At 44.2% G+C, this 13,347-nt stretch overlaps 1 protein-coding gene across 1 annotated transcript in view; it reads right to left on the reverse strand.

The window, feature by feature from the left end:
• Positions 1–59: 59 nt before the first annotated feature.
• Positions 60–13,347, reverse strand: part of LOC119450089 (probable G-protein coupled receptor No18) — a 113,418-nt gene continuing 100,130 nt past the window's right edge. Inside the window, exons 3-4 of the mRNA XM_037713449.2 lie at positions 4,186–5,100; positions 60–3,216 (exon numbers count right to left, since the gene is read on the reverse strand). Of these exons, the coding sequence (XP_037569377.1) occupies positions 2,719–3,216; positions 4,186–5,043 (1,356 nt within the window). The 5' untranslated portion in view covers positions 5,044–5,100 and the 3' untranslated portion in view covers positions 60–2,718. The remainder of the gene's footprint in view (positions 3,217–4,185; positions 5,101–13,347) is intronic.

Below are 13,347 nucleotides of genomic sequence, written 5' to 3' on the forward strand. Positions count from 1 at the left end.
CCCCCCCCCCCCACCCCTTCCTATTTCTCCTATTCCCTCATGCGTCGCACAAAAAAAAATTGAGTAAAATGCCTCGAATTTTTACTACGTTCGCAGCATTGCTACATTCCTACATATCGTGGTTTGTGACCTTGATATACCTAGCTTTTTTAAGGATTCCCATATATGCAAAGTATCCTGTCGATTTAACTTTGCGACTGCTCAATTATAATTTACATCCCCGTGTGCCTAATGTCTTAAGCACGAAAATGTGGCAAAAAATTGACTACAATGCTTTATTGAGTGTCCATTGCAAGAGGAGCGTTGGCGTATCTTTTCGATACGTTGCAGAGATTAAATGCTCGAGCAAAAATTAAAACAATTATCTTCGTTTTTTTTTTCACACGGCTGAGCATTTAGTACTATAAAGGGTGTTAACAAATTGAACTTTCGAAAAGCTCTTTATGCTTACTGAATCCGCAAATTTCAAACCGATGACTGTGGATGCGACCCACAGTGTTAATAGACCGGCTGTCAAGATTTGAACAATTCATTCTGTCTCACGTAGAAGAGGTAAACAAGGGAACCACTGTTCTTCGACAATTTTACATCCAACGAGTACGAACACACACGCGCACATAAATACACTCACTCTCATGCTTAAATGTTTACTCTCGCAGAACTGAAATCACAGATGAAGACTCGGGCGGAAGCCTCGACATTTGGTGTTATGTGGGAAATATTTAACGCTTAACGACAGCTAATGCGATCGTTCGCTCGGCAGCTACGAAAGAGGTTGATCAGGGGCTCTTATTATGCCATGATTCGTTGGAATTTCTATTCTCCTTTTTATTCGTAATTAATTGGCCGGTAAATCACCGCTCATTGCGGCGGGTGGTTAGAAAGGAACACAATAAAAGAAGAAGGGAGCTTACGTGATACCACCGCTGTACTTGTATGATTAATTCCTTTAGAACAGAATCGGCTGCCCCGCTAACAGAACACACACGAATGGTCACAAATGCAGAGACTGCAACAGCTGTTTGAGAAATGATAGCTTCTAACTAGATGGTTCATTTAAGCAGTGCTAAGTTAACTAAGTTCCCAATCGCAGCAAATATATAGGAATGCTGAACGGTACAAAGCTCAAGCACCTCGATACCTAGGCATGCTGCTTGAAAATAATTGTTTTCCACCAGAGCCTTGGGATTTAAAAGTTCACATGTACACTTTTTCAACGTCGGGCAGCATGTTTACAACACGAAGCATTCGAAAATTTCATAGGGAGCCGTCCGTGCTTCTGGATATTTTATTTCTTTTGTCTAAGATTAGTTAGAAGAAATAAATATAAAAACCCATTGAAAAACTTCCACATCTGTATCATACATGCGTGTTTGAGACTTGTGCGGGAGAACCGGGTAAAAGCGCCGCGCAGGATGGCACGGCGTTTTATGCCGTGACAGTTAATCGTCGAATGTGTCACAAACGTGCCGGCGTTGGCGAAATTTGAAGGGAAACAAAGTTACAAACAAGTATCCGTGCTGAGGAACAATAATGTTTAAGTACTGCTTACTTAACAAATGCCTACAAGGTCGTTTTTGCTTACTAGTAATAAATGGCAATATCAATCGCTTCGAAATGCTCATTCGCTCCAGAAATTCTAGACAGATAATTACAGAGCCCGATGTATGTGTATTTATATATATCACAACTATACCTTTCACTGCTGCCATGTTACGTGGGCACACAGCTGCCTGGAAATGGCATTTCGCATACAACGACCCAGGTCGCTTTGACGCTTTCAACGAGTATTGGTGAGCTACTGTACAATGTCATCAGGAGTACTGTCAGAGTTTCTACAGACATGCTTCGCAATACAATAAATAAACAGGCAGGCATGCATAAAACATCAAGCATAATGAGCACCACAGTTATTTAACAGCTCAACTCTTATGGTTGAAATGGCTTCTGCTGGGTGTTGAAGGCACCACATTTTCTGAAAGGGTGTACTGTTAATTTAGCCGCTCTTCATGAAATGACACGATATGCGAGAGACATTTTGTAATCTCGAAAACATTTCCATGGAGAGGAGTTCAGTTAACCCGCAATATATAGACTCGGTCAATGTCCCACACGTTCTTGAAAACTCTTTAGCTTCATGAAACGGCAAGAATTTATTCTCCAGAGACAACAATTCTCGCTAAGAGGTGTAGAGATGTGCGTGTCTGGAGCGGTCACTCAAATTACCGAATGTGTACTCGCGGAACCTACGTTTGACAAACTTTAATTTATATACATCACTACGAGCCATATTCACGAAAGTGCTTCGTTCCTAATTACATTCAGCTCTTTTAAAATTTTCCATTCGGCATGAGACAGAGAGCTTCGCCTACTGAAGGGCTGAACCGAAGAAAGCAGCCTTCAAGAGTCAATGTGCTGTTTGACCGGTATATGTCAAACTGCCCTTTCCGCGGACGTCAGACGTTACAACTTGGAAGACACCCCGACGCTGTTCAACGTTGTCACAAAGAAAACGCGCCATTTCAAAGCATTTGTTTCTTCCTCCGGCAAACCTGTTCAAAAAGCGGGCAGCACCAAGTGGGTCATCACACAAAGCACGAAAGTGTTCCACAGAAGGACTCTATCGCGCCATGGCCTAACCCTTTGTCCTCAAGTTCACGTTGCGCGTACGTGTATCGAACGAGAGCCTCCGAATCGCACTGTCAACCTATCATGAGCTCAGCTCCGCCGACGACAGATGATCTTCAGAAAGGCTTTCCGAAAGTCATTGTTGAACACGGTGTAGATCACGGGGTTCAGCGCAGAGTTCACATAACCCAGCCAGGTGATGAAATTGACAGTCTTTGGTGCGATGCTGCACTGCGGACAGAAGGGCAAGATGACGTACATGAGGAAGAAAGGAAGCCAGCACAGCACAAACACTCCCATGACGATGCCCAGCACACGGGCCGCACGCCGCTCCTTGGAGAGCGAGATGCGCTGACGCTCTTCCATGTACTGCTTCACGTTGGGAGTGGCCCTGCACGGGCCCAGGCTAGCAGCGCCATTGCCGCCATTTTGCTGGGTCTTTCCGCGGGGCTCCGGAATGTCGTCCGTGCGAATCGCGGTCACGCTGTCCATGTCCGGATCGATTGGGCTTTGCTCGGTCTGCGGCGAATCCGCCGACGAGTTTTCGTGCGCGGCAGGTGGCAGGGCGTGCAGTGCTGAAGGCTTCACCTGCGTCAGAGTTTCGTAGTAGATCAAATTTAAAACGTGGCGTTTTATTTGACGCTGTGATGTTCGGTAACATAGTCGATGACGTTGATCAGCATTCAGCAGTACCAGTATTCTCGCTTAAATACGCAGTATTTGGTGCATTTTTGGTTGATTGCACGTGATGTAGTGTATAAGAAGAGGCGTGCCACCTGAGTTGTCAGGAACAATATTAACTGTGCCTTCTTCTACGAACACGAGTACAAGCAGTCACCTGTAGACATGTGACATCAAGCATTATATATGGCAAAAAAGTGCTTCTTTAACATGAACAGTATAAATTTCCTATTTTTTATGACAGTAATACAGAAGTAAAAACCAATCATTTGGAAAGCGAGAAGACTTTCGCTAAGATGTTCGTAATGCGAGCGTATGAAACGGCAAAACATGAAATAATGTTTATTTGTACGTACACGCAGCAAGCAAAAATGAAAGGGAAAAACAAAAAACAAACTTCCTATCTCTCTACAACACCTGTCCTTATTTAGTGATCGAGTTACGATACTACTTAACTACACTTCTTCGTGGTCTCTATAGAATAGAAAACATAGTGGAGACTTCAACTTACTTGTCAATTGAGAATCAGCTCAAGAAAACGTTTAAGCGCTCGCAGATAAAAATGATTAAGCGTGCGAGAAAGCACTAGCAGATGACGGAACGAAAACAAGGCCGGTATAATGTAAATATTCGTATTGCCCGATTAAATTCATTTCTTGTCATTCACGACCGTGCAATCCCGAATCATAAAATGGGCGAAGTGCCTCTCGGACAACCGACGAAGCACGAAGAGGAACGGAGATTGAAATCAAGTCGTTACATAATTCCGGCAGAAGGTACATTTTCTACAATAACCGTGACACGTGTTCCCGAATTCAAAGTAAATTGTTCATGGAATCAAAAGCGTGCCAGCACGTGACAGGCCGTGAGACTTACCTGTAGTGTGGCCGCCACTGCTTTAGCGCGCTTACGGAGCCGTCGCCTGGTGGCAAGGTAGATCTTGAAGTACACGATGGTCATGATGAGCAGGGGCGCGAAGAAGGAGCCAGTGGCCGAGTAGAGCACGTAACCGCGCTCCTCAGTCAGCTGGCAGGGCGACGTCTCGTCAAACTGTTCGGGCCAGTCGTTCCAGCCAATCAGGGGTGGAACCGAGATGAGCGCGCTGATGGCCCACACCAGCACGATGGAAAGAAGCACCCGCCGGAGCGTGCGCTTCTGCGCGTAGTTGATGGGGTCGTGGATGGCCCAGTATCGGTCCAGCGCTATGGCGCACAGGTTTAAGATGGAGGCCGTGCAGCACAGAACGTCGCACGTGAGCCACAGCTCGCACATGTGCAAGCCGAACACCCACCGACCCATGATGGAGTAGGCCACGTTGAAGGGCATCACCAGGAGGGCCACTGCAATGTCGGCGACGGCGAGAGACACAATAAACATATTCTGAACGCTGCGAAGAGGCCTGTAGGTAAATATTGCGAGCACGACGAGTACGTTGCCGAACACCGTTCCGGCCACGATGGTCGAGAGTACCAGGACGGTGGCCACGGCTTCCGGAAGCGGCACTGCGATCGATAAGACGGCGTCTTCGCCTCCTGCGACGCCGCTACCATCACCGCCAATAACCGGGTGGCCGGGAGTCCCCGTGATGTTCGAGTCGTTGGCGTCGCCCATGAAGGGGGCGAGTCGCGAGGACGTCGTGTTTTCATCGACGTCAAACATGACGCTGCCGTAGAGGAATCGCGACACGACCGTGCTGCTGGGTGTGTCCATTAAAAGGCCCACGCTGGAAGTCATGGTTCAAGAGACGCGCTTGCCGCCACTGCCTTCCAGGAGGTCAACAGGCATGAGAACCTGGAAAGAGACAAAAAATATAAAGCAAGGAGGACGCAGTTGGGATCATAGTAACGCAGCCTTACAGTTACTTAATTTAAGTGTACTTGTCGACGTAGTTAAAAAGGAGTGTACGGCAAATAGTACTATAAATGAGTTATTTACAAAATCCAAATGAATGAAAAGTTACTCGAGTAATTCTCTGCGCTTCAGAATAAAAAAAAAAAGAAGTATTTAACTTCTTTTTATTCGAAAAGTGAGAAGAGGAGGCAAAGTGCGAAGTGACTGAATTCTCGCAAGACCCAGAAGGCTATTCTTCTTTCTACACATACTTAAAGTTGCCGACGATACTACAGCGGCACGATGAGAATATGCTATAAAATGGCAAGAACGTCGGTACACATTTAGGGCTCTGTGCTGATGTGCAGCAACAAAGCAGGATTTTTTTTAGCTGGGGAAAAAGATGGGACAGAACCACAAAACAAGAACAGTAAACTTATTCAACTTGAAAACCCACTCCGACAGACAATATTTTGAATACAAATCTTGCGCCAAATTCGTAAAGATTTTCATTCACAATGCTCTTTGTCATTGGGATGAGCCTTCGTGCCCAAGCATCACGCAGTTCTTTTTTGGGCTCGAGTTCAGCAGGAGGAAACAACACAAAAGACTATTAGCCGAAATAACAAATAGAATAAATAAATACACAAATGACCCTAGCCAAAATAATGTTTTCTCGTGTGACCTAGCTTCATGTTTTCCTTTTCAAATGCACGTAAAATTTCAGCTTGCCTAGAGAGTTGCATGTAGGTCAAGGTAAAGGGGGCGGGGGGGGGGGGGGGGGGGGCTGCCTGTGTTACAGTTAAACGCGGCGATACTTCTGCTTTCGTATTACACGGCAACCAGCTAAATGCTTCGGGTCAAAGCATGTCTATATATATATATATATATATATATATATATATATATATATATATTGTTATAGACGGTGGTCTTCTCCGCACCACGGGCAGTAACACTTTGCTCACCGAAGAGGCAGGACGTGTGTCGAGTGAGCTACTGAACAACACATTGCAATGTGGTGAATGTGGTTTACATTACGTATGCAAGACCACCAAGAGGTGAGACGTAACGTTATTGCACTGCTCTCGCATTTACCGCTAAATCGCCACTGAAATATTTTTCGCCACTTCGACAATCCTAATGCTAACGCACTGAAACAATCTGCTTGTCGTCGTACTGCCACCGTCCATTACACAATCGCAGTATTGAACTGAGCTCATTTATCTACACCCCTGCCCCCTCCCCGCCCCCCTCCCTTTTTTAAGCGCACCTTCGCAATCAACTTCTAAGCGGCGTGTTGACTATCCTCCCGCGTAAAGGGTCCACTCGGTCTGTTTGATAACGTGTGCCGGTTCCGCCATACGTTGGTATCGCAAGAATGCAGTGCTGTTTTGCAAGCGTTTTAACAAGCACGCTTTCTACCGGAAGACCAATTCGTTTCTACCATAAGTAAAGCTGGAAATCCTCCTTCAGTATTACTCTCGCACTTTACTTCCGGATAGATATTACGCTTCCGCACAGCTGATTCGCTGCGTGAGCTCATGAACAAAGCATGCCGCTGCTTTCCGAGCACCGCTCGACCTGCATTCCAACGTCAAACCCGGCAATCGAAGTTTCTTTTGTTTGTTTCTTTGTTTGGCATCATCCAAAACATTGTCGTTCAAAGAAGGCGTTCCTAATTGTAAACCGTCCCGTTCGCAAACTTCCGACCAGTTCACTTCCTCATCCTCATCGACGAGCAACAGCAGGCGCATAATTATCCTGTCGTTATTGTTTCGCTTCCTTCCGCTGTGCACCCACTAATTCACGAGTAAATCACAGAACTCATCCACGACATAACGTTTTTTTGGGGGAAAATCCTAGCTCCTGCAAACACGAACGTATTTTAGTTGTTCCACAATACTGCTTAACACGTTCGGCGTAAAATCTAGCATTTCACCTCGAATGTTGCTGGTGTAATGGGCAGCCCCTCGTCATCGCGCTGTGATTTTCACGTGGTGTGAAGTACAAGTTTGCAATGCAATATTATGTTGTTTTGTGAATGACATCTTCTGCACTAGAACATAAAGTTCTTGTTTTAAAGGCACAAATTTTACTTACGCTTACTAAATCGTCTTTCCACCTATGTATTCAGTGTCCCAGAAATGTCGCAATGCAACATCAATGGGACTATGTATACATCACCGGTTAAAGGTTATCGCGTCTGCGTGCATCCGTGTCAGTGCGAGTCGGTGCGTGGAGATTAATTAAAGGGGGGGGGGGGGGGCTGTGAGTGTTTATGAGTGGTTTATGATGCCTGTGCATGTGAGGAAAATAACTGTCCATTCTCCACATTCTTTTTTTTATTCAGTTAAAGAAGGGGTTTCAATGTATTTTTCCCGTCCAAGTGTCCTCAATATTTAAGGGTCGTTTACCACGCCCCGTGCCTTCATTACTTCGTAATATTGCTTCTTTTCTTCATTTATAAGTTTATTTTTCATCGCGTAACGCTCTGCTGCTGGGTACGTGGTCGTGGACTCGACTCTCGGCCGTGACGGCCGCATTGAGATGGAGGCAAAACGCTAATAGCTTTCGTGCACACGGATGTATATAGGTGCACGTTAAAAAATCCCCGGGGGCCAAAATTAACCCTCAGCCCTCAACTCTGCAGCGTCTCCCATATCCGCAATATTGCTTTGGGGCGTTAAACCTGCCGAATGAATCAATCATCGCTATGCAATTTACATCGGGTCACTCGAATCCAAAACTTTATCTCGTGTGGTTCCAAGTGTGCGCGACGTAAATAAGCAAATAAACGATCAGACTCAGATGCTCTTCTCGAACAATGAGTTTGCGCCGGAAATGCGGTGATGGCAGCCCCCTCCGCCCCCCCCCCCTCCCTTCGCGCAACTGGCCAGCGCTTCCAGTCCGCGATCACTCACAGCGCACCAATGGCGGCCCTGCATCACCGGAGACAGCCAATCTACAAGCTGTCAGCCTTTCACGGCACTTTACCACACTGCTTTATACTTTTCTTACAACGTACTGCCTTATTCTGTGCTCTGGATCATTTTTTTTCCTCAGCATCTGAGCCATGTGGCTAGTGCAAGTTTTCTTTTGGCCTGCGTGTTTACTGTTCGGGGTCATCATTTGGTCGTTCGGTTTCCATTAAATACCCCCATGTGGTGGAAGCGCCTACGAAAAAGAAAAAGGCGCCAATGTGGAACGGTCTTTCTCCTCTTCCGTTTCTGGAATGGCCGCTGGTCATTCACTGTCCTTCCTGAGGGCCTCCGGGCACTTACGCCACGACTAATTGAAGCTGAAGTGCATCAGAGGCAGTACAATGCGATCGAAGAGAAAATAATGCAAAAAAGCAAGCCGCGTACTCTTGTGGTGCTGTATTTCTTTTCATTAAGTTTCTATTAATGTTATGCAGAAGCCTAATGACCTTTCTTTTTTTAAGCAATAGATTTGCTGCGCCATATGGAGCTTGTCTTTAAATCGCACATTGGCAGCCTCATTTGCCGAAAAGGATTTGTCAACTTCAATGTTTGGCTCTAATGATTTCGAATGTCTCGAGTAGTTGTTGCGTAAGTTTTCAACATTTTGGAAGTACGCTATGGACATAGGTTAGTCTAAACAAACCAACATGATGCGCCTTTGTGGAGTCATTTTCGTGGTCATAACACACGTATGTCTGTATACGTTGATGATTCTGCGCGGCTAACAAAGGAAGTCTAAGAAACGGACATTTTGACAGATGTGGTTATGCTGTGTCAACGTGTTCGCATATGCAGAACCATGTCTGTGGCGCCAAACGTGACGGTTCCCTTGATGATAATTATTCTTAATTGAAGCAAAGAAAATGTCTGTTGGATGCTAAACTATTGAATAAAGAGATGCCGTCAAAAGTATCCTTATTTAACCAGCAACTACTTGCGAGATTAACCTGGCAGCGATAGACGTATTAAAAGAAAAACACAATAACGCCACGACAGCATTGTTGCTTTCCCGCGTGACCAAGCAGGCGAATCTTTGGTTTATAAATGTCAAATAAGAACTTTTCTTTTGCGTACCATGCAATAAGGGCAATTGAATGCTACATTGCAGTCATGGCGTTGTCACTTGCTTTTCGCCCAGTACTACATATCTCACCTCAAGGAAAATACCCATAGTATGTTCTTAGTCATCAATAAGCGTCAACCTCAACTGTGGCTAAACTATGCATTACTGTGTTGCGGTTGCCTCACCCACTTCTACGACAGGGAGACTTCAACTGTTTCTGACTGCGCTCCCCTTCAACCACGCATGACAGCATAGTCAAATAAAGGAAAGCATTACAACAACATTCACCCTCTCTTCTTTCATCCCTTGAGCCAGAATCCTCGTTGGGTGAATGTGCTATAATGAAAGCGAGTATGTTTTCTTCGTTGTTTCATGAGCGCAGAATTGTGTTTGTGTGCCCGCCTGAGGCCATGCAAACGTCAGAATAGGGACTTGTTTTCTTTGTTTTCAGTTTCTTGCCTCTGCAACTTAGTGTGCTAGACTTCACGTTAGCATTATTAAGAGTACATAGAAACGAACTCCTATTCGAGGATAGAAGTATACGTGAGCTGCTGGAATGAATTAGTGCTCCGCTGCCCCAACAATTTGAAGGACCCTGGAATGATTTGAAGTTCCCTCTCACATAGTTACTCTTGTTTCTGTAAATATTAGCGGAACTCTCCATGTTTCATGACTTTGAACCAGTTCTCCGCAAAAATATGTGCAGTGTTGTCCTGTTTTGCTTTTCTTTTAACCCACAGCGTTCCGCTACAACTTCCGATGAAATGCAACATGGCCGCTAGAGGTCATGGCGGCTATAAATACTAGTTTCCAACGGTCTAAATTTCTACCCTTAAATTACAAATAAACTTGAACTAAGCAACTAAATATGTTTAAGGAAAACAACATCTATTTTCTACAAAACTACAAAAACTGATTATACTTTCGGGAAGTGGGCGAGACTGACATATTACAAGAGCATGCCCACATTTATGAAATAAAAATTCTGCAATGCATCAAAACTCGACATCATGACATTGCAGTAACTGTGTGGGTGCGTATATTGTCGAATAGAAAGAAAGTATACATGAATAATACAGTAAAATTGGAAATGGTGGCAAAAGGTATGATACGGTGCTTTGAGCTAGGAAAATTGTTTTTTATTGATATGATTTTAAAGGAATGATTGGCTCCCTCAGGTGGCTTCTCTTCGTCTGATGACAAACAAAATGATATCAAAGAACTCGCTCAAAAACCTTGAATACAATCAGAGTGCATGAACACATACAAAGTTCTGCACACGAGACCAAGAATCTTATGAAATCAACCATCTCTGTAATCCAAGAAAGTAGCGCGAAAGATACGTCATATTCATTTCTTTCCACAGTGTCAACGGCCGGCTTCTTTTTTATATATTAAAAATAAACTTTTCTTTTCAGAAAAAATAAGCTTTCTTCAATGTGCTCCTGCATTGCGAGATTATCAGAAGACCACTTAGAATTAAACCGAACAGCGAGATTGAGACTGGAAAGCGTAAAGAAAGGGCTGACGAGAAACATAAAAGCGATCACACTCATCGTTAATGTTCAAGAAAATAGAAAGGAAACACAGGAAAGAGGAGCTAAGGACTAACGAAGAATACCTGTGCTTACAAAGATAGCATTAAGCTCCTTTCCACGTGCATTACGGCTCTCAATTCTGGGTAAGCAGGCATTATCTCAAACTCGCACCGTTTGAAATGCCTGCATAGCGTGCCGGTCCCTTGGGCCGCTGCTGCGCCGTCTATGATTCAGTTTAATCACTTTCGCTCCGTTTGAAGAAAGTTCGTCGCACTCATTTGAAAAGAAAAGCTGTGCTTCAGAAAATACGTGTTGCCAGCCTTTTGCAGCATCTGGAAGCACTTATCTGCTTGGAGGGGCACTGCGCAACGCAAATTCTTCACATAGCATTTGAAAGAGTGTCGAAGGGGAGCATATGATCGTTTCAGTCACTCGTGTGTATAAAAGTTTATTCCCCTCTTTTGAGCAGATGTCGAAGTTCAACAACTTTTCTTCCCGTCCCAAAAACACTTATGGCGCCTGCATTCTCTCTGTATCGCACAGATAGAAGAAAAGCGACACACAATCACTCGGCAAAAAAAAAAAAAAAAAAAAAGACGCTCGATGCGAATGCGTCGAAGCGTATTTACTCTGCTCTAGCCTATGTGCTAATATATTTAAAAGATGTTTGTCATAAAAGGCTTATGTTGAAATATATGATAATGACAACGAAAAAATACATATATGTTTTTCACTCCTGGAATCGAAACGTATACGCTCCTAGGAAAAAGAAGCTAGGAAGAGAGTAGTATACTGCGTTATTTGCATATTATTTCTGTTACTAACTCTACACGTGATTTTCGGTAGCGCGAGAGACCCATAGTCGATGTATACTTTCAGTTTGGAAACACGAGCACCCTGTCAAACCTATGTACTGTGATTACGTGCTAGCAAACAGTAGATGCTTCATTGATATAGTGTATTTTTATTTAATGATATGGAGTTTACGGTACTGTCCCGCTTTTTCAAACATTTTTAAAACATAGACAGTTGTTCCCACGAATACCATAAACAAACGTCGGCCGTTGTACGAAACACTTATGGGTTCATAGTTCAAGTTGGTGTCATTGACATGATGGCTATGAAAAGCAACGCCTGACGCTGGAAACCTTCGTGTGCTGGTTGCTGCCGCATGACCACGTAATGTAATGACGTATATCATGTTTACTGCACTCAGGCCTGATTTGGTGATCGCCTTATGAAAACTATACTGCAGTGTACAAACACTTATACATGGTAGAAGTAACAACAAAATAAATATTTGATTTTATGAACGACCTTGGCGATACAGTTATTTTACTGAATGTTACAGTTACTCGATTCACCGCTGACATATGGCGCCGTTAGCACGCGCAGTGCAAAAGATGTGGCTTTCAACTCTCAATGGCGGCGCATTATCTTTACGAGCCGTTTCATTTACCATTTGCTTAATATTGCTGCATTTAGATTCAAAATAGCAGTTATTTTTTTCCCGATACTTTGTCTGGCTGCATGTACTGCTTCCTTCTACGGCAGTAACTAACAAGAAATTGAGCCTTTCAATTCTTTTCTTCTCCTTGATTTATAAGCTTCAGTTATTAACTGCGTTACGTTTTTTTTTTTTCAAAATGAATAGACATAAGCCAATGGCAACTGAAAGAGTTGGTTGCGTCGTCGCTACAACGAGGGTCCAACCCGTTACTTATGAATCCGGAAACATATGCTAACTGGCTCAGGCATACGCTTTAGGAACATGGCGTTTGGCGCTTAACTCATAACATTAGATTGCCAGCGCGCACACCGCACGTTGCAAGACAAAACGATTTCCAGGATAAAACCATTATTGGAGGTGCCGATTATGCACTGGCTGCACGCAGCAGTAGCCAAAAGCGTGATCTCGGTCGTTATGAAATAATGGTTATTATCGAATAATAAAGGAGCGCTTCACTCGGAAGAGAACTCGGTGACGATGATTCGCTGCGTTCGCTGATTATTTAAGCTGAAGCGCTTCACACTTCCCCCCATAGAACCGTTCACGGGTTGGTGGCTTCTCACTCGGTGTTTTTGGTTAATAAATGAAAAAAAAAAAACAACGAAGTTCAGAACAGGGCAGATACATTTCCATATGATAGACGCTGTGACCGAAAGGGCTGTAATCACTAGGTTATGGATGCATGAAAACTGCCTATTAATGTCAAATAGTCTGCGACGAAGGCGCGTCTTGTGCCGCCAAACGACGCTCGTCAGTACAGCACAAAGTGAGCGAGGACTCGGAAATTGCCGGTGACAAGGTGCAATTTCCAGACAGTGTGTCTAGTTATGCGGGCGGTTGATAAATAGCGGGTTTTGTCGTCATCGATGTCTGCATCAGGAAGTACAATCGACCCCATCTTTTATTGCTGTCCCGGTTACGCTGGATTTCCTTTAGACGAGTTTAGTGCTTGACATAAACTTTAGGGGAGTCTGGAATGAACAAAAATTTCTTGATATGACAGTTGGATTGCAAGCGGGGCTTCTCATCAAGACGGCCATGAAATCTTTCCTTTCTTGGAGTATCGCCTCTTGCAACTACTAGATGAGACAGCGGTAATAGCACACCAATACA

The sequence above is a fragment of the Dermacentor silvarum genome, chromosome 4 (assembly GCF_013339745.2).
Source record: "Dermacentor silvarum isolate Dsil-2018 chromosome 4, BIME_Dsil_1.4, whole genome shotgun sequence".
NCBI lineage: Eukaryota > Metazoa > Arthropoda > Arachnida > Ixodida > Ixodidae > Dermacentor > Dermacentor silvarum.